The following is a 19,674-nucleotide window of genomic DNA, read 5'->3' on the forward strand; positions in this document are numbered from 1 at the left end:
GAGAAATTAAACTTTGTTTTGTTTAATCCATACAACTACATACATGTTTAACTGTATTTTCTCAGCAGCTTTCTCACCCAATCACTTTTCAAGAATGAGCATATAGCATGTCTCAACTTGCCTTGACATTGCTTGTAGGTTGCAAAAGATCACACTGGCTGGCTCATGATTTTTCACCTTCCAATATATGTATGCACTTACACAACCAGTGTTTGTACTCTTGGAAAGCTTGTGTAGGTTTTGAATGTTGCCCGATGCTGTCAGCTCCATCTTCAATCCAGTGCAGTAGAGCCTGTAGATGTTCAAATGTTTAATTACATCGGATATAGTTATATCCACTGCTGCAAACTACAGTCAGTTATGACAGGGTGTGGTCTTACCTTGTATCTGTCAGCTATTTTGAATCCAATAGCAGACTGTAGTTTACGCAAACAGATGGGGCAGAGGTCAAGTGGTCGACGATCAGACTCTTCTAAGTGATTGGAGCCTTGCATGACACAGTTTAGCCACTGGCAGTGCTTTACACCGAATATATGTCCAATCTCATGTGTCAGGGTCTACCAGGGATGAATAAATAACATTGTGAATAATATAGTTCAAGGTAAGATAATTGTAAAAATCTCACAATTATGGCTTTTTTCTTGCAATTGCTTGTTTGTACATCACAGTTCTGACTTTTTTTTTTTACATACTTCATAATTCTGATTTTACATCTTGCGATTTTAACATTTCTGTTCCTAAAATAGTTTATATATCACAATTATAAGTTATGAACACATAAGTGCAAGTTTACATCTTGCAACTCGTTTTTTTCTCAAAATTCTAAGTTTACATCACACAATTCTGACTTTTGTCCTCGGAATTCTAGGTTTACATCTCGCAATTCTGATATTTTTCCTCAGAATTTTATGTTTACGTCACACAATTCTGACTTTTTTCCTCAGAATTTTAAGTTCAAATCTTGCAATTTTGACTTTTTTCCTCAAAATTCTAAGTTTACATCTCGCATATCTAAATTTTTTCCTCAGAATTCTAGGTTTGCGTCTCACAATTCTGACTTTTTCCTCATTATTCTAAATTTGCATCACATAATTCTGATTTTTCCTCACAATTCTAAGTTTAAACTGTGCAATTTTGACTTTTTCCTCATAATTCTAAGTTCACATCACACAATTCTGACTTTTTCCTCAGAATTCTAAGTTTACATCACAAAATTGAGTTTTTTCATCAGAATTATAAGTTTAAATCATGCAAATTAAACTTTTTTCCTCAGAATTCTAAGTTTACATCTTGCAATTTTGACTTTTTCCTCATAATTCTAAGTTCACATTACACAATTACTGACTTTTTTCCTCAGAATTCTAAGTTTACATCTCGCAGTTCTGATATTTTTCCTCAGAATTCTAAGTTTACATCACACAATTCTGAGTATTTTCCTCTGAATTATAAGTTTAAAACATGCAAATTAGACTTTTTTCCTCAGAATTCTAAGTTCAAATCTTGCAATTTTGTCTTTTTTCCTCAGAATTTTAAGTTTACATCACACAATTCTGACTTTTTTCCTCAGAATTCTAAGTTTACATCTCACAATTCAATTTTTTTTCCTCAGAATTCTAGGTTTACATCTCACAATTCTGACTTTTTCCTCACTATTTTAAATTTGCATCACATAATTCAGATTTTTCCTCAGAATTCTAAGTTTAAATTGTGCAATTTTGACTTTTTCCTCATAATTCTAAGTTCACATCACACAATTCTGACTTTTTTCCTCAGAATTCTAAGTTTACATCTCGCAATTCTGATATTTTTCCTCAGAATTCTAAGTTTACATCACACAATTCTGAGTATTTTCCTCGAAATTATAAGTTTAAAACATGCAAATTAGACTTTTTTCCTCAGAATTCTAAGTTCAAATCTTGCAATTTTGACTTTTTTCCTCAGAATTTTAAGTTTACATCACACAATTCTGACTTTTTCCTCAGAATTCTAAGTTTACATCTCACAATTCTGACTTTCTTCCTTAGAATTCTAAGTTTACATCTCACAATTCTAAATTTTGTCCTTAAAATTCCAAGTTTACATCTCGCAATTCCAAATTTTTTCCTTAGAATTCTAGGTTTACGTCTCACAATTCTGACTTTTCCTCAAAATTCTAAGTTCACATCACACAATTCTGACTTTTCTTCTCAGAATTCTAAGTTTACATCTTGCAATTCTGACTTTTTCCCTCAGAATTTTAGGTTTTACGTCTCGCAATTCTGACTTTTTTCCTCAGAATTTTAAGTTTACATCAAACAATTCTGATTTTTTTCCTCAGAATTCTAAGTTTACATCTCGCAATTCTGACTTTCTTCCTTAGAATTCTAAGTTTACATCTCACAATTCTGACTTTTTTGCTCAGAATTCTAAGTTTAAATCTCGCAATTCTGACTTTTTTCCTCAGAATTCTAAGTTTACATCACACAATTCAGATTTTTTCCACAGAATTCTAGGTTTGCATCTCACAATTGTTACTTTTTTCTCACTATTTTAAATTTGCATCACATAATTCAGATTTTTCCTCAGAATTCTAAGTTTAAATTGTGCAATTTTGACTTTTTCCTCAGAATTCTAAGTTTACATCACACAATTCTGAGTTTTTTCATCAGAACTATAAGTTTAAATCATGCAAATTAGACTTTTTTCCTCAAAATTCTAAGTTCAAATCTTGCAATTTTGACTTTTTCCCTCAGAATTTTAAGTTTACATCACACAGTTCTGACTTTCTTCCTTAGAATTCTAAGTTTACATCTCACAATTCTGAATTTTTTCCTTAAAATTCCAAGTTTACATCTCGCAATTCTAAATTTTTTCCTCAGAATTCTAGGTTTACATCTTACAATTCTGACTTTTTCCTCACTATTTTAAATTTGCATCACATAATTCAGATTTTTCCTCAGAATTCTAAGTTTAAATTGTGCAATTTTGACTTTTTTCCTCAGAATTTTAAGTTTACATCACACAATTCTGACTTTTTCCCTCAGAATTCTAAGTTTACATCTCGCAATTCTGACTTTCTTCCTTAGAAATCTAAGTTTACATCTCGCAATTCTAAATTTTGTCCTTAAAATTCCAAGTTAACATCTCGCAATTCTAAATTTTTTCCTCAGAATTCTAGGTTTATGTCTCACAATTCTGACTTTTCCTCAGAATTCTAAGTTCACATCACACAATTCTGACTTTTTTCTCAGAATTCTAAGTTTACGTCTCGCAATTCTGACTTTTTTCCTTAGAATTCTAAGTTTACTTCTCGCAATTCTGACATTTTTGCTCAGAATTCTAAGTTTAAATCTCACAATTATGACTTTTTTCCTTAGAATTCTAAGTTTACATTTCGCAATTCTGACTTTTTCCCTCAGAATTCTAAGTTTACATCACACAATTCAGATTTTTTCCTCAGAATTCTAAGTTTAAATCTTGCAATTCTGAGTTTTTTCCTCAGAATTCTAAGTTCACATTACAAAATTAAGACCGTTTTCCTCAGAAATCTGAGTTTGCATCTCTCAGTATCTGAGTTTATACCTAAGAATTTTTATCCAAATCTTTTATTGTTTTGTGTGACAATACAGACAGGTATGATGACAACAAGGTAAACAGTAAGATATTGTCCATTAGTAATCCCTTCCATGATCCCCCCATCCCTACTAACTCCAATGGTCAGAGAAACAATGAAACAAAAGCAAAATAAATAAATAAAATAATAGCAAGCAAAATAAAATAGGTAAAGGTATCTAATGAATACGTTTTAAAAAAAAAAAATACATCTCACAGTTTTGACTTTTCTTCTCAAAGTTTATATCTAGCAATTCTGAGAAGAAAGGTCCAAACTGTAAGATGCAAGATTGAAACTCTGAATTGTGATAAAGTCAGAATTCCAAGATGAGAAAAACTGTCAGAATTGCAAGATGTGAACTCAGAATTGCAAGATTTAAACTTGCAATTCTAACTTTTTTTTAAGTTAACATCTCACAATACTGACTTTATTACAATCCTGAGCTTACATCTCACAATTCTTTTCTCAGACTGATGAGACAATGTCAGAAATGTGAGATAAAAAGTCACAATTAACTTTTTTTATCCTCTGGTGAAAACAAGCTTCCACAGTGTTGTGTTTTATAAATACATTAATAGGTATATAACAAATTTTTCTATGTGAGTGTTGTGGAGATAGAAACCCAGTCATCTCACTTCACCTTGCATGAGCGGAGGAGGAGAATGCTGGTGATAGGAGGAGTGTAGTAATTCTCAAATACGGAGTAGTCTCCTTGCTTCAGTTTGATTTTCTTCTTTAGCCGTCCTGCATAGTTTCTTTGGTAAAAATGATCATCGTATCGGGCAAAACTGAAGACTCCCACTCCTACAGTGACAAAAACATTCACACTTCATCGAAGTGCTAAAATTCGAAAAGGTTTATTAAATCAAAAAGACACTGTGCTACAATAACATTCCTTTGCTTTCAAGTTACAATAACATTTGGAGCATTAAAGGAGAAGTCCACTTCCAGAACAACAATTTACAGAACAACAATTTACAGGAAAAAATTTCAGCATTTTTCTTCATATAATGGACTGCTATGGTGCCCCAATTTTAAACTTCCAAAATGCAGTTTAAAGGCGTCTTCAAACAATCCCAAATGTGGTTGCAAAGCACTCATTAAAAAGTATATAAATTGTATAATTTTATGAAAACAATCGATCGTTTTGCTAAATAAGACCATTCTTTCTCGGCTGGGATCATTTACAACTGCATTTGGGATCGTTTGAAGCCATATTTAAACTGCATTTTGGAAATTCAAACTCGGGGCACCATATCAGTCCATTACATGGAGAAAAATCCATGTTTTCCTCAAAAAACATAATTTCTTTACGACTCAAGAAGGAAAGACATGAACATCTTGGATGACAAGGGGGTGAGTACATTATCTGCAAATTGTTGTTCTTGAAGTGGACTTCTCCTTTAACAAGACCATGACTACTAAATCAAAAATCACCTTCAGTGAGAGAAGCCTGGCCAAAAACAAAATTCCATGAGTCCCTGGGGTACAAGTCAATCATGGTGATGCCCACAATACAAAAAGCATCTCTGGGCTTCCTCTTTTTCAAAAAGTTCAACAGCTCTCCTGCAAATATATAAAGAAAGTATTAGCTTTACCAGAATAAAGAAACAGAAAGTTATTTTGTTTAAAATCCAAAATGATCAATGCCATTTTTAACATATATAACAAATACACATTTGTTTCATTGTTTGGGTTTGGTACAATTTTTTTATGTTTTTGATGTAGTCTCTTATGCTCACCAAGGTAGCAGTAATATTGTGAAATATTATTATGATATAACATTACTGATTTCTATTGTAATATATTTTAAAATACAATTAATTCCTGACATAGAAAAAGCTAAATTTTCACTAGCCTTTACTCCAGTCTTCAGTGTCACGTGATCCTTCAAAAACCATTTTAATATGCTGATTTGGTGCTCAAGATGTTCCTTATTAGTTGCACAGTTTAATACTTTTAGTCTTTGATGCATTATAAAGTTTTGTAACATTACAAATGTAGTTGTGTATAAAAAATATATACACATAACTGTTCGTTTAAAATAAAACCAAGAAATGCACTGAGAATATAAATTTAGTGTCAATTTTGACTTTATGCCGACTAACGTTTTTTTAAATGTTGCTAAAAAGCTTACCAGACCCAAACTCACTCAATGGTTCTGGTTGTGCTCAGTAGCAGAAGTACTAACCAGCATGAAGCTGAAGATTGTGTGTGTTGTCGTTAATGCGAAATGAACAGGCTGTTGAAGCAACTGTTACTGGTGGTAAAAGCTTGACCACTAGTCCATAATAGAACGCCTGGCAGTAGTCCTTCAGCCATTCAACATACTGCTCCGCCACAACCGCTCCTTCCCCAAAAGAGCCTGTGCATTGATCAATGTGATACAATTACACATGTGAATATGATAATGAATAACACATTTAAGATGTTTCACATATTAATGCACTAACCAATAGTCTGAATGTAGATGGAATTATGTCCACCGCATGGAGAACGGCGGTAAGGGTTGATGAAAAAACTCTGAAAGTCTTGAGGATCCTCAGGATGTGCAGGAATCCAGTCTGAGTCTGAGTGAATGGTGATGGGGTTGAAAAGTGAATTGCCAGGCTGGAGTCCTTCTTCTAAAAGTGTCTTCTCTGGTCTGCTGAATTGTTGGTATGTTTCTATTAGATCTTTTCGTGTGGACAGAAGAGCAGTGCGCAGTCTCTCCACAGGATGCTCAATAACCTGCATCTGTCCATAGAAATATAAATACACAAACACAAAGTAAAATATTAATCAAGTAGTCAACAAACATAAAATAGGAAAGCTAAAAATAGTATACAAGTGTGATACTGGACTGTCATGTTCTGTATCATATTCTGCGTTTACTGTCACACTTGTTTTTGCTACACTTCTAAGTGAAAGTGTACTATGACTGTATCATATATATATACGATATACTGTATGCATATATGCAATAACGTCACGCTATTATTTAATTTCAAAGTTAATTTTTATGTATTTAGAACTACGACGACGTAAACACCGGACTGAAAGACATTGACTTGACTTGATGTTACTGCATAAAATTGATTCGCGCTAAAATGAATGAGGAAGCACATGTCAACACATACTAATAAAGCTAAAGCTACCTTTAAAACGTGTTCCAGAATTAAGGTCACGTTAGAAGACTGAACTCAGCTGATGAGATTCAGATAAAACGCTGAAAATAGCAAACGAAACAGAAACCATAACCTACGTCAAATCCAATGACCAGCATAGGCAGTTTTAGATATCAAGCGAGTTCAGAACAAAACTCGGTATTTACATCGGCTGCCATTGTGGTTTTCAAACGTAAAGTCCCAATCCCTGTATTTTTTTTAATCGTTTTTATTTTTTTAAACAATAAACAGCTATTTATTTTAACTACGGACATAAGAGTAAGCATATTATATTTACAGAGTCGAAAAAAATTAATACACTGCAAAAAATGATTTTCTTGCTTAGTATTTTTGTTTTGTTTTCTAGTATAAATATCTTTCTTGAATCAGGATACATTTACTGGACAAGTAAAATTACTATTTTAGATATCTTGTCTTGTTTTCTGAAAATTTACCCAAACTGTGTTAGTTTTTGCTTCAAACAAGCAAAAATATCCGCCAGTGGGTCAAGAAATAAAATCTTGTTTAGCCTTTGAATTAAAATTATTTTTCTTACTCCACTGCTTGTTTTAAGCAAAAACTAACTAAATTTAGATAACGACCTTAGAAAATAAGACATAATATCTTTAAGGGAACCCCGGGTATTAAGACTTGTATGGCTTAATATAACATAAACGATGTCTGTTACTGAAACATGTAGTAGAAAACCCATCAAAGTTTATGCTGATTTAAAAATCCACATCGTTTTATACATATTTTGTACTATGTGGGGCGTCATTATTTTGATGACGTCAAATGGTTGCACTCGTGCAACTATTCTATTTTAGCGCGACCTGTTGCTATTTTTACCTTAACACAACTCAGATTACAAAATAAAATACTGATACGATGCCACATTGTGCAGCTTTTGGTTGTAATTTTTATACCAGAAGACAAAATTACTAAGGAAGATATTTTGTAACGTTTTCTATACAATGCACTGGCAAAATAAACATACCTAGCCATCTGAAACACATCTGTAGGTATTTAGAACTGGTAGTATGTTTTATTATTAATACCCTCATTTTACTTTACTCAAATAAGAAGGCAGCAGTAAAATAAATACACAACCATTCTGATAAAATAATCAGATTTAATAAACAGAATTACACAAATGTGATCAAAAACAATAAGAAAACACACTATACAAAAAGCAAGTGATTATGGCCATGACAAAGACAGACAGCATTGTATGAGCAATTATTTTTACAGATTCTATACATAAACACCTTTCATTCAGGCAATCAGTTAATATCCATTTACTACCAACAGTCAGATTACAGTGCTTGTTTTCATTAAGATTACATTAAGACTCTTTCCATCAACACATTTCAATTTTACTTACATCAAACTAGCTTTGATTGAGCTACAGACATTTAAGGCAAAGGTGACACTGCTTGGCCTGTTAAACAAAAAAATAAAAATGTCTGTAGTAACCAATACACAGAAATTAACCTGGACTGCTTTAACAGTCATTTGATAAAACCCTGAGCTAAAGCTGTCCACTTTAACCTACACAGGAGCAAAAACATAAGGCCATCTTCTGTTTTGTAAAGTGAATTTGTTAAAAAAAAAAAAAAAAAAAAAATCAGTATTTAATTTCATGGCCTTTAGAACACATACAATAAATGTATTGCATATTAGTGTATGAAATATACAGCTTGGAGGGGCGGAAATGTCAGAGAGAGAAAAAAAAAAAAAATTGTACATTCTGTACAGGCTTGAACGGCAAACACAAAAGGCACTTTCCCTTAACATATGAAATATGACATAAGTACTTCATACAAAAGTACCTTAATTGTACTAACGTATTGTCATGATCCGAGTGCAACAAAAAGTTATTTTGAGTGTGGGAAGAGAAAGGCAGTGAAACCATGTTCTACTTTCAAAAAACAGACACTGGGGCCTTACGTAGATATATATAACCAGACACATCAAGCCCATAAACAACTGCTGACTGAAGCAGAGGAGCTCTGGAAATTAAATATTTAAAGCCCTGAGTTCTCACACTTTCTTTCTGAAAAGCTTTATCGAAGCCAGGTGTTCAGCCTATGGGTTACACAGGAGTGTTAACAGTTCCATTATATGAAAATATGCGCTCATAAACATACAGTAAATGATCAGAATTACAGCATTTTGGTGAATAACTGAGGACCATTCCTTGGCATATTTGTAAGGCTACAAGCAGCTTAAAAAGGTTGCTTTTATATCAAATTCTTTACACATGATATGCAAAAAAACTTAAGTTGCATGTTTATTCTATATCTATTTTTTTCAACCACAATATGTATTGAACCACTTGTACTTTGTATTAAATAAAGTAAAAACCTAATTAAAACTGGAATGTTCTTAAAGGCCAATCGGTGCCTTTCATTGTAACATAAGCTGTTTAAGGTTGTCGTGCAAGATGGTGTCTTTGACGTCGCGGAAGACGAGACGAATGTTCTCTGTGTTAATGGCAGTGGTGAAGTGATGGTAAAGGGGCTTCTGCTGCTGTTCGCGACGCTTGTTACGGAAGCAATCGACCAGGAACTTCTGCACGTCCTGCAGGTTGTGGGGATCCCCTGTGAACTCGGGGAAGTAGTCCTTGATGTTCACATTCTTAACTTTTTCTTCCAGCAAGTCTGTCTTATTGAGGAAGAGAATGATGGAGACGTTGGCGAAGACGCGGTTGTTGACGATAGTCTCGAAGATATTGAGCGACTCCGTGAGCCTGTTGGTCAGTCGATCCTCCATGAGCACCTGATCGTATTCGCTGGATGAGACTAGGAAGAGGATGGAGGTCACCGAGTCGAAGCACTCGAACCATCGCTTGCGCTCTGACCGCTGCCCTCCCACATCAACCATCTTAAAAGGAACATTCTTGATCTCAAAGTCGTACTCGTGGATACCCTTGGTGGGCTTTCGTGCCAGCAGTATATCCTTTTGGGTGGGCAAGTAGTCCTGTAGATTAAATGGAGACAATTCAGACAGACATAATACTAATTTAGTACCTGTATTGGAGATGGGTGAATTCCGCCTCTACTGCAGTGTTGCACCACAACAAAAGTTTACCATTTCCATTTTAAATGTTCAAGCTATTTTAAACTGTTCAAATAAATCAAAAGTTATGTCAAAATGCCTGTCATGGCAAGCATTGACAAACACATTCATCTTAAAGGGAACCGCAGGTATTAAGGCTTGTACAGCTTAATATAATGTAAATGATGTCTCTTACTGAAATATGAAGTAGAAAACCCATGAAAGACTTACGTTATTTAAAAAATCCACATTGATTTATGTATATTTTGGACTATGGGGGGCGCAATTATTTATCGATAAAGACGTCAAACGATAAAATAAAACTTCCTAAAGACCTGCGTCTTTGTTCTCTCCACTTTAGTCCTGATGCCTTTGAGGCTTTTAGTAGACCATAGCTACTGAAAAAGCTTACAAATGGCAGAGACAAGAAACGCTAGATGCCATCCTGGCAGGATGCAAACATGCTGACGCTTGTCATGACGCCTCAGCCACTGAAGGCGTTTCTTGGTGCGGGTTTTACTAGAGATCCAGGGGTGGTTAGACTCCTTGTGGGGAATAAAATCGATGGTACGGCATTTGGTTAACCTAGCCTCAGCCTCATACACCATGCCCACGAACCGCTGGCTGAAAGTCTGATGTATACAATGCACAAAACTGGAAACACTTCAGTTTCGAAGCCATCATCAGCCATCATCAGTTTGGTTGATGTCGCATTATTTAACGTTCGGCCTAGAAAGATGCTGTGATGCCAAACCCAAACCATTGGAATTCTCCAAGGTTCCCAGACCTTCTGCCGTTAGTCTAAAGGTCTGGCTACGCGAGACAAGGTTTAAGTCTACACTAATATCCATCACCACCTGTAAGCTCTTTCAGTAGCTGTGGTCTTCGTATCAGTATTTTATTTTCCGAGTTGCATTGTGGTAAAAAAATAGCAACAGGTAGCACCAGTAGCTCAACGAGTGCAACCATTTCACATCATTGAAATAATGGCGCCCCCCATAGTCCAAAATATGTATCAAACAATGTGGATTTTTTAAATAACATAAATCTTTTATGGGTTTTCTACCACATATTTCAGTAAGAGACATCATTTACGTTATATTACAACCCTACAAGTCTTAATATCTAGGGTTCCTTTAAGTCAACAGTTGGGAATTAAATATATTTGATCAATGCATTAAGTCTGTGAATATAGTGAATATATTTGATCAATGCATTAAGTCTGTGAATATAGTGAATATATTTGATCAATGCATTAAGTCCATGTCAATGTTAATCAAACATAAAAAGGAAAATTACTGACAGCTTTTGATTGAATAGATTTTTTACATTTAATGAGGATCAATGTATATTTAAATTATACCCTAAAGACTATGCAGTTTGTTTGTTTTTTGATTACTTTTTATTTAATTTTCGCAGCATTTCTTAATTCTGAACTTACAACTTCAAACACTGTTTTTTATTAACATTTTTATATTTGACCTATTGTTTGTAATTAATTTCTTTGTTCTTATTTTATTACTGGATGTTTACTTGTCATTTGAGAAAGTTTTAATTATGTTAGGCTAGGACTGGTTATTCCTGAGATATCAAAATTTGTGTCAAGAATTATGACATTCCAATCATTTAGAATCTTGATATCATAACCTTTTTCAAGGCAAAAATAACTAACTAAATAAATAAAATAAATAATTTTAAGATTTCAATCACGTTACCCACCCCAACCTTGGTACAATGCAATGAATTAGTACCAAATTCAAACCAATCAATATACCTATACCAATAGCCTTCCTAATGGATAACACAAAAAAAAAAAAATCAGCTTTTTTTCTTGTGAATTTTAAAGCTGCAATCCATAACTTTTGGCGCTCTAGCAGCTATAAATAGAACTGCGTGCATCTTGTGGAAGAACACTGTAGCCAGAGCTACTTCTCTCTGGTTATGTCTAAGACGAGTCACGCAGGAACTGGGCTATTGCGCAGCGGTTCCTACCAGAACCAATCTATAATAGTCTCAATATAAAAACGTATTATATGAGTACCACAGCGATTCAAGATAAGCCAAAAACGCTGTAAATATAAATATAAATTCAGTAAATTATGAACAAAGTCACGGACTGCGGCTTTAAGTTTAATGTCATTTCAGCAAGTCTGTACATCTCATTGGTGGTATACAGGTATAATACCAACTACCTTGAGAATATTAACATTTATAAAATGCTATTTTTTTTTTTTTACCAATTGTCCAAGTTTATCCACATTGTCCAGGAAATACTTCACAGATTCACCCTAAAAGATAAAAAAGACACACAATCATAATTAGAGGAGGGTGCAACTATGAATTTGTCTTGTGCTGTGTCTCAGTTTCCCTATTTTATCCATTTCCTGTTACTCTATACAATCCTGTCCAAACATTGCATAAAATACAAGCCCAAAAAATCTAATATAATTCTCTTTTTTAAACACACTAACAACACAAAATAACCATACACAAATTTCCACCTGATTTGCTGGTCCAAGGCAGACCCTACTATGATATACTAGGTTACACTGGCCTCATTCATAAGCAAGTTTACCTAACACAAAACCAGGAAAATGAGGCTCTGCAGTAGTGGCTTGCTTTGTGGGGTATGCAAATCAGCCTTTAGTAGAGAAAGTGACTTGGTTACCAAAAATGAATGTTTATCACTAAATAAATACGGATAAATATGTTAATCACAACTTGTACAACAATGGGGATTTTAGCTGGAAATGCTAAATCCTAATCTCAGTCACAAGGGTTTCTACCCCTGAACGTGAATGATCTTATCTTCATAACTGAAATGCAAACTATACATTCATGCACAGACAGAACGCCCTCTTTGTCATGAGTAAAAAGACGCTTCATTTGTGTTCAACTCATATCTGTGCATTGCTCTCAGGTTTCAAACATTATCCATGCTATGCTCACAACAAACATGAGTTATTGAGCATATGCAGTTCAATAATATCCAAAAATGGATGTTTAATTACATTCCAAATGTACGAAAAACATAAGCAAGCATTACACCATGATTAATGCTTTGGTGCTTGCTTGATAGGAGTAATTATGCAAGTACACTGTGCTTATCTGCCATGATTCGTAAAACCAAGCTGTTTAACAACAGATCAACATTCCTTCAAGTTCACAGCCCCCACAATTACACAAATCCCTTGAAAAAGATTGAGTGGATTCTACATCCAGAACTTTACTTTACAGGGACTGAAAACAACTGGAACGACCAGGTCGAACGATGCACACATGCACAATATTTAATAATAAACATAAAATAATGAGTGATCATTTTATATTTACCAGCTGAAACTCTCTCCGTCTGTCGTAGGCATTCTGAATGCCGCTGTCTTGCCACAAGGCACGGATGGAGGGCAGGTAGTTCAGAAAAACTTTGGTCTCCACCATTCCTTTGGCCATCATGGATGAGCGGGTGTCAAAGGACATCACTGTCTCCCCGTGAACCTGATTATCAGGATCTCCCCAAGGGATGTGCAGCTTCTCACGGGCGTCCACCAGCACTCGGATACCTAAACAGGCGTTAGAGATATTGACATCGCATATGTTTAAATCAGGGTTACTATAAAAACACATGAGGCCGCTGATATGATGTTCAAAAGAAATGAGTGGCATTATTTTACTATACTCAGACTGTAAGATTCCTTTTTATCAACGTGAACAAACTTCTGAAAGCAAAACTCCTTTTATATTTCCCACTTTTATGAGGTCAACAAGGTCAGATGTTCTACAGTGAGTTCTATAACTAAATTACACATTGTACAAATATTATATTAAAGCATACAAAATAAATGTACTTATTGTATAAAACCATTAAAATATGCATGTCAATTTCAGGTTGTTTAGGAGCTATTTTTCCTTAATTTTAAGGAGCTCATTTTAGTAACGCCAGAAATACAAAAATGATTCTGCATTTAATAAATGGTATTTAAAATACTTAAAATCAGTTAAACATCATCCTTATATTATTTCATTCATTCATGTAAATGGATATCTTATAATACATATCAAATAAATGTTTTTATTTAAAATGGTTAACTAATATTAATTAAAAACAAGCATTTTGGCTAAAAAAATGAAGCAGGTGATCAAACCTAAGCAAGATTTAACAGGTTAAACAAAATACTTTCTTAGTTTTTCTTTCTAACTTCCGTAGCCGTTAATTTGTTGTTTTTTTATCCGTTTTGTCAGGTATGTCTCAAGAATCAGTTGAGATACATTTATCAGAATAATGTCATAAAACAATCAGACATCCAGATGACTAACACAGACCAAAGTAGGCGCTGTACTTTTTGTACTTTCTCTAGGGGCGCCAAGTTTACTGAAAGTTTTCTGTGAGATTTGAACACAGGCTATATATGTAACGTTAAATGTTTCTAAAATCGTCATGTCCGTTTTCTAAGCCCAAATACTTTTACTAAACATGTTCAACTTGTGTAAAACAAATTCAATATTTAAAACCGCTGGCCTTCGCGTCGTCTATGGGCTGGGTAAGCAACCGAAAGTTTGCGTAAGTTACGCAAAAGAAGTCGATAAAACACTTCCACCTGCCGCTACAATAAAATTGCCATTTCACTTAGTGTCCCTTTTTAATAATGAACTTGTCTCGTTCGATTTTAAATTACTGGCGTGGTACCTTTGATAACATTGCTGTAGATTGTAGCCCGGAACTCTTCTTTGGCCCGCTGATCGAAGTCCTGCCCATGAATTATGCGCATTTGTTTGAGGAAAGTTGACTTGCCACTTTCGCCTGCTCCTAAAAGCAAGATCTTCACCAGTTTCTTCACATAAGTCTTCTCTCGAGACAGGGTTTTATCGATCTCCTTAGACTTTCTAATTTGGTCAATTTCGCCGCTGGAGAGAAGACAATTAGGAATACAAACTATAGCAGTCCGGGAGGGCAGGAAATCCGCCATCTTTGTAGTAACGACTTCATGGATACATCAGTCGCACTGCCACGCGAGGCGCGTTCACGTGTTCTTTACAAATAGGCGGATACCACGGGTGTGGTTTAATGTCTGGAAATAAAATGCATTGGCAACTATTTATTGTGTATTGTTTATTCATTTATATTTATTGGGTACATGACGCAATTCCTATTAAGCATTAGATTTTCATATCCACGTCATGTACTACAGCTGACAATATAGTAAACATAGTACATTTTAAAAGTAATTTGATTTAAGTAAATATAAACAACCAAAAAAAAAAAACACATATAAAAAGCATTTAACTTTTCAAATCTTAGATATTTACTAAGATCCTTTTATTATCTATTGAAACCCACAATAATATTTAAAATGTCAGTAAGCTTTATATATATATATATATATATATATATATATATATATGTGACACTGGACCACAAAACCAGTCTTATGTTGCACGGATATAATTGCAGCAGTAGCCAAAAATACATAGGATGGGTCAAATGTATCGATTTTCCTTTTATGCCAAAAATCATTAGGGTATTATGTAGAGATCAACATATAGAAGATATTTTGTCAATTGCCCACCGTAAATATATAAAACTTAATTTCTGATTAGTAATATGCATTGCTCAGAACTTAAACTGGACAACTTTAAACTTCAAATAGTTGGATCTCGGCGAATATTGTCCATTCCCAACAAACCATACATCAACAGTTTTGTGGTCCAGGGTCACACACACACACACACACACACACATATAGACCATTTCGCTAGATGCAAACAACACTGGTCCGGAAGCACTTCCTGTTTTTTTGTTTTTAGTTTTTTTTTTTATTTCACATATACAAATACATCTTAAAGGTGCTAGTGTAACATTTTTATCCAGTCAAATGTTATGTTGGTTGTATTTTTTGTGATGTTTGTGTAAAGTTAAAAAAAAAAAAAAGAAACAGGAAGTGTATCGGGACCAGTATGTTTACATCTGACGAAATGGTCTATATATATATATATATATATACAGTACAGACCAAAAGTTTGGACACACCTTCTCATTCACTCATTCAAAGAGTTTTCTTTATTTTCATGACTATGAAAATTGTAGATTCACACTGAAGGCATCAAAACTATGAATTAACACATGTGGAATTATATACATAACAAAAAAGTGTGAAACAACTGAAAATATGTCATATTCTAGGTTCTTCAAAGTAGCCACCTTTTGCTTTGATTACTGCTTTGCACACTCTTGGCATTCTCTTGATGAGCTTCAAGAGGTAGTCACCTGAAATGGTTTTCACTTCACAGGTGTGCCCTGTCAGGTTTAATAAGTGGGATTTCTTGCCTTATAAATGGGGTTGGGACCATCAGTTGTGTTGTGCAGAAGTCAGGTGGATACACAGCTGATAGTCCTACTGAATAGACTGTTAGAATTTGTATTATGGCAAGAAAAAAGCAGCTAAGTAAAGAAAAACGAGTGGCCATCATTACTTTAAGAAATGAAGGTCAGTCAGTCTGAAAAATTGGGAAAACTTTGAAAGTGTGAGAAGGTGTGTCCAAACTTTTGGTCTGTACTGTATATATTTATATATATATATATATATATATAAATCATCCCCTATTTGGTACTTTCAGTTGGGAGGTGGCTGTCCCGAACCTAACCCCTGAATGTGAACTTACGAAAATTGAAATAATTTTTGCATTTTATAACATTGTTGTTCTTTTAATGTGAAGTAATATATATATATATATATATATATATATATATATAAATATAAATTTTCTTTGTAAATTTTGAAACTTCATGTTGAAAAAAATGTGTCCCGCATTTTAATTTTCACTGTACCAAAGTCCATTGTCTGAGACTGATTTTAACTACACCCCAATATCTATCATCAGGAAATATTAATGTGTCACTCTCTCTCATAGCTACATGGTGAGTTCATAGGCCCAATCATTTTGAGGTAAATGTGTTTAAAAATCTCTGTGTAACTAAGAATGTCACTACTCTATTAAACACACTTCTTTGGGTATTATTCCATGACATTTAGTTTTTATATGTGTACAGCTGTTCAGAACCGTGCTAGCTGACCATCTTTGAGCATCTTTGAGCTAGTTTCAGAAGTATCTAAAATTGTCAGTAGCGAAACAGTCACGCCCAAAACATTTGGTGAAGTTTCAGTAGTGACATCTTTGTTTTTTGACTTTTCTGATCCACTTCAAATGTTGACTACTGTAGTTATGCAAATGTTGTATATTTTAGTATGTTTTTGTAGTGTTTTAGTATGTGAAATTAAAATTCTGTAATTTGATGTGGTTGCAACTAAGACATTACTGTCACTACCGAAAATGTCCCGAAACATGGGGTGTTTTGTCAAAAATAAAGAATACTGAATTATCAACTAATATATTATAATATAGTGTTTGGTTCAGTGTTCATTCAGACTGAATCCCTAAGTTTGAAATCATCAACTTTTTGCCTTTTACAAAGAAAAAATGGATTAAAAATACAACAAATCTCAAAAATCACACATAAAATATTTTTAAAATTGTAATTGTTATTAATTTTCTTCTAAAAACTTTTTAATAAAATAGAAAAAAATATATTTACAAAGTAGATGTAAGCAAAACCTTAATAGGTCAATATAACACTTATAATTAAAATTATATATCGTGACAAAAGTAGTGACAAAATTGGGCAGAAGAGAAATATTCCAAAACTTTCTGAAAATACATGAGAATTAACTCTCTCTCTCTTTGTGTGTGTGTGTATATATATATATATATATATATATATATATAATAAATCCAACTTTATATATATATATATATATATATATATATATATATAAAAAGTTGGATTTATTACACAGATTTGATTTGGACTTTCACTTAATTTTGGACTTTCAGCAGTGGATTTGGTCTTACTCCCAGTGATAGATTGATAGATAGATAGATAGATAGATAGATATGCAGTACATATGCTGTAGCTTTTCATTTCCATCCTGTTAGGCCCTGTTCATTGACATTGTTGTGTAAATACGTAATGAAAATATAATTGCTGTAATAAAGTTTTATTGTCCAGAGCATATTTTTAGACGTCTGCTACGTCATTTTACAGAAATACCTGCTGAAATTACAACGCAAGCACATACTATGTTTTAATTACAGAGCATAAACATTCCTGCATAACAAGAATGACCGAGTTGATCAAACAATTAATGTAAAACATGTAATAACCACAAGATAAAATCAAGATACATTTTTATTGTAACTATGGACTACGTTGACAAGAGCGATGTAGAAGTTTTCAACATGAAGCTCACACTGGTGATGTACCAGAGAGAAAACTGATTTTCAAGTAAATAATCTAATTTTCAGCAGTAAGAAAAAGTGTTTTAACCCTTTAACTGTCACCGTCCGCTCTGTGGGACGCCTACGTTTACTTCACCATATTACAAATCAGTTCTAATCTAATCATGACAAACTATATATCGTTGGGAAAGTCTAAGACTCCTTAATAGATATTTTACAACTCTTCTGTGTTATAAATTATGTAGGAAAAGTAATAGATTAATTTATGACAAGAGTGCACCTCAGCAATCTACATCATAACACGAGTTCTGACCTTTGTCACAAAAAGACTTTCTTCGTTGCCTTTTTCCCTATCACGCAATAGAAATCTTAAGAAATTATATATCAACTCAAAACTTAAAATCTCAAAATTCATCCATTTTAAAATCAGACATTACATTACCATGGAAATTGTACATCAAAGTCATATTACAAAATGTTTTCATTCATGAATGATAAAAATGTAACTTTGGATAGTGCATGTCTACATAGTTCATGTCTATGTTTAAGATAGGGAGTGGCAGTTAAAGGGTTAAAGCTTGTCACAGTTACATATGATATGAAAACAGTAGGGCTTGTAGATAGGGAGTATGTGTTATTTAATAAAAATATAATTATATTTTCAGAATGACACATATTCAGTGGGGTAAAACGCCCCCGGGGAGCAACGGACATAGTTACTCTGTTCTAAACATCAAATTCTTTGTTTTTCCATCAGATGAATTCTAACTAGTTGGTTGAATACAAAATATTTTGATTTTATATTTAAAAATTACCTCAAGTTAGCATCAGCTAGTTAGCTAGCCAGTTAGCATCAGCAAACAAAATGTTTCAAATAGGCTATTATAATATTGTAATTACTAATTATTGATTATATTCTTTTTAATCTTAAGCTAAAACTGCCTGTACTCTGATTTTGCTGTAAATGTTTAAAGCAAATAGCTTTGTTTGACTCGGGGGGTGTTTTGCCCCATAGGTAGGATAAAACGCCCCCTTAGTACATATTTAATTTTTGTTAGAAATATGAAAACTCTGGACATTTTCATACTTTGTTCATAATTTGTCATTGTCACTAAAACTATGATAACTTTTCTGAACACATTTAACTTTTGTTTTACAGAAAAAAGTACACAATCCTTAACCGGGGTGTTTTCCCTCACTCTACATTACTTTTTCTTCACAGTAAAACATTTTTTATATAGGCCTACAATAATAAATAACAAGTGGTTTTACTGAATAATCATAAATCCAGTTTAGAGGCTTTTTTTAAATTTCAGTTGTGTAATTTGTGAAATTTTGTTTAATCTTTCCATGGATGATCTATTTAAATGTTTGAATGCATGTAAAACTGGCTGTATAATAGGAAATATCTTAGTGAATCATATTATGTATGCAGATGACTTGGTAGTGTTTAGTCCTAGTAGTGCTGGGCTTCAACGGCATTTAAGTATGTGTTCTGAGTATGGTTTTGAACATGATATCTTATATAATCCCGATAAGAGTGTGGTTATGATTTGTAGAACTAAGGAGGATAAAAGTATACAT

The 19,674-nt window shown here is 33.5% G+C and overlaps 2 protein-coding genes across 3 annotated transcripts; both read right to left on the bottom strand.

Annotated features, from left to right (window-relative positions):
* Positions 1–6: 6 nt before the first annotated feature.
* LOC127174544 (archaemetzincin-2) lies at positions 7–6,922 on the bottom strand. 2 transcript variants are annotated; one of them, XM_051125040.1, is made up of 7 exons: positions 6,837–6,922; positions 6,046–6,328; positions 5,784–5,957; positions 5,030–5,158; positions 4,233–4,396; positions 381–557; positions 7–292 (listed from the first exon to the last, which is right to left on the bottom strand). In XM_051125040.1, exons 1-7 carry the CDS (start codon positions 6,855–6,857, stop codon positions 164–166), a joined length of 1,077 nt encoding a protein of 358 aa, XP_050980997.1. In that variant the 5' UTR covers positions 6,858–6,922; the 3' UTR covers positions 7–163. The 2 variants fall into 2 exon arrangements, with proteins under 2 accessions (XP_050980997.1, XP_050980998.1); XM_051125041.1 differs by having other exon boundaries at positions 6,730–6,860.
* A 934-nt stretch (positions 6,923–7,856) lies between these two features.
* On the bottom strand, positions 7,857–14,811 carry gna13a (guanine nucleotide binding protein (G protein), alpha 13a). Its single transcript, XM_051125039.1, has 4 exons — positions 14,483–14,811; positions 13,132–13,358; positions 12,036–12,086; positions 7,857–9,720 (listed from the first exon to the last, which is right to left on the bottom strand). The coding sequence occupies exons 1-4, from the start codon at positions 14,760–14,762 to the stop codon at positions 9,148–9,150; spliced, it is 1,131 nt and encodes a 376-aa protein (XP_050980996.1). The 5' UTR covers positions 14,763–14,811; the 3' UTR covers positions 7,857–9,147.
* Positions 14,812–19,674: the final 4,863 nt, after the last annotated feature.

This window comes from Labeo rohita, chromosome 12, assembly GCF_022985175.1.
Source record: "Labeo rohita strain BAU-BD-2019 chromosome 12, IGBB_LRoh.1.0, whole genome shotgun sequence".
NCBI lineage: Eukaryota > Metazoa > Chordata > Actinopteri > Cypriniformes > Cyprinidae > Labeo > Labeo rohita.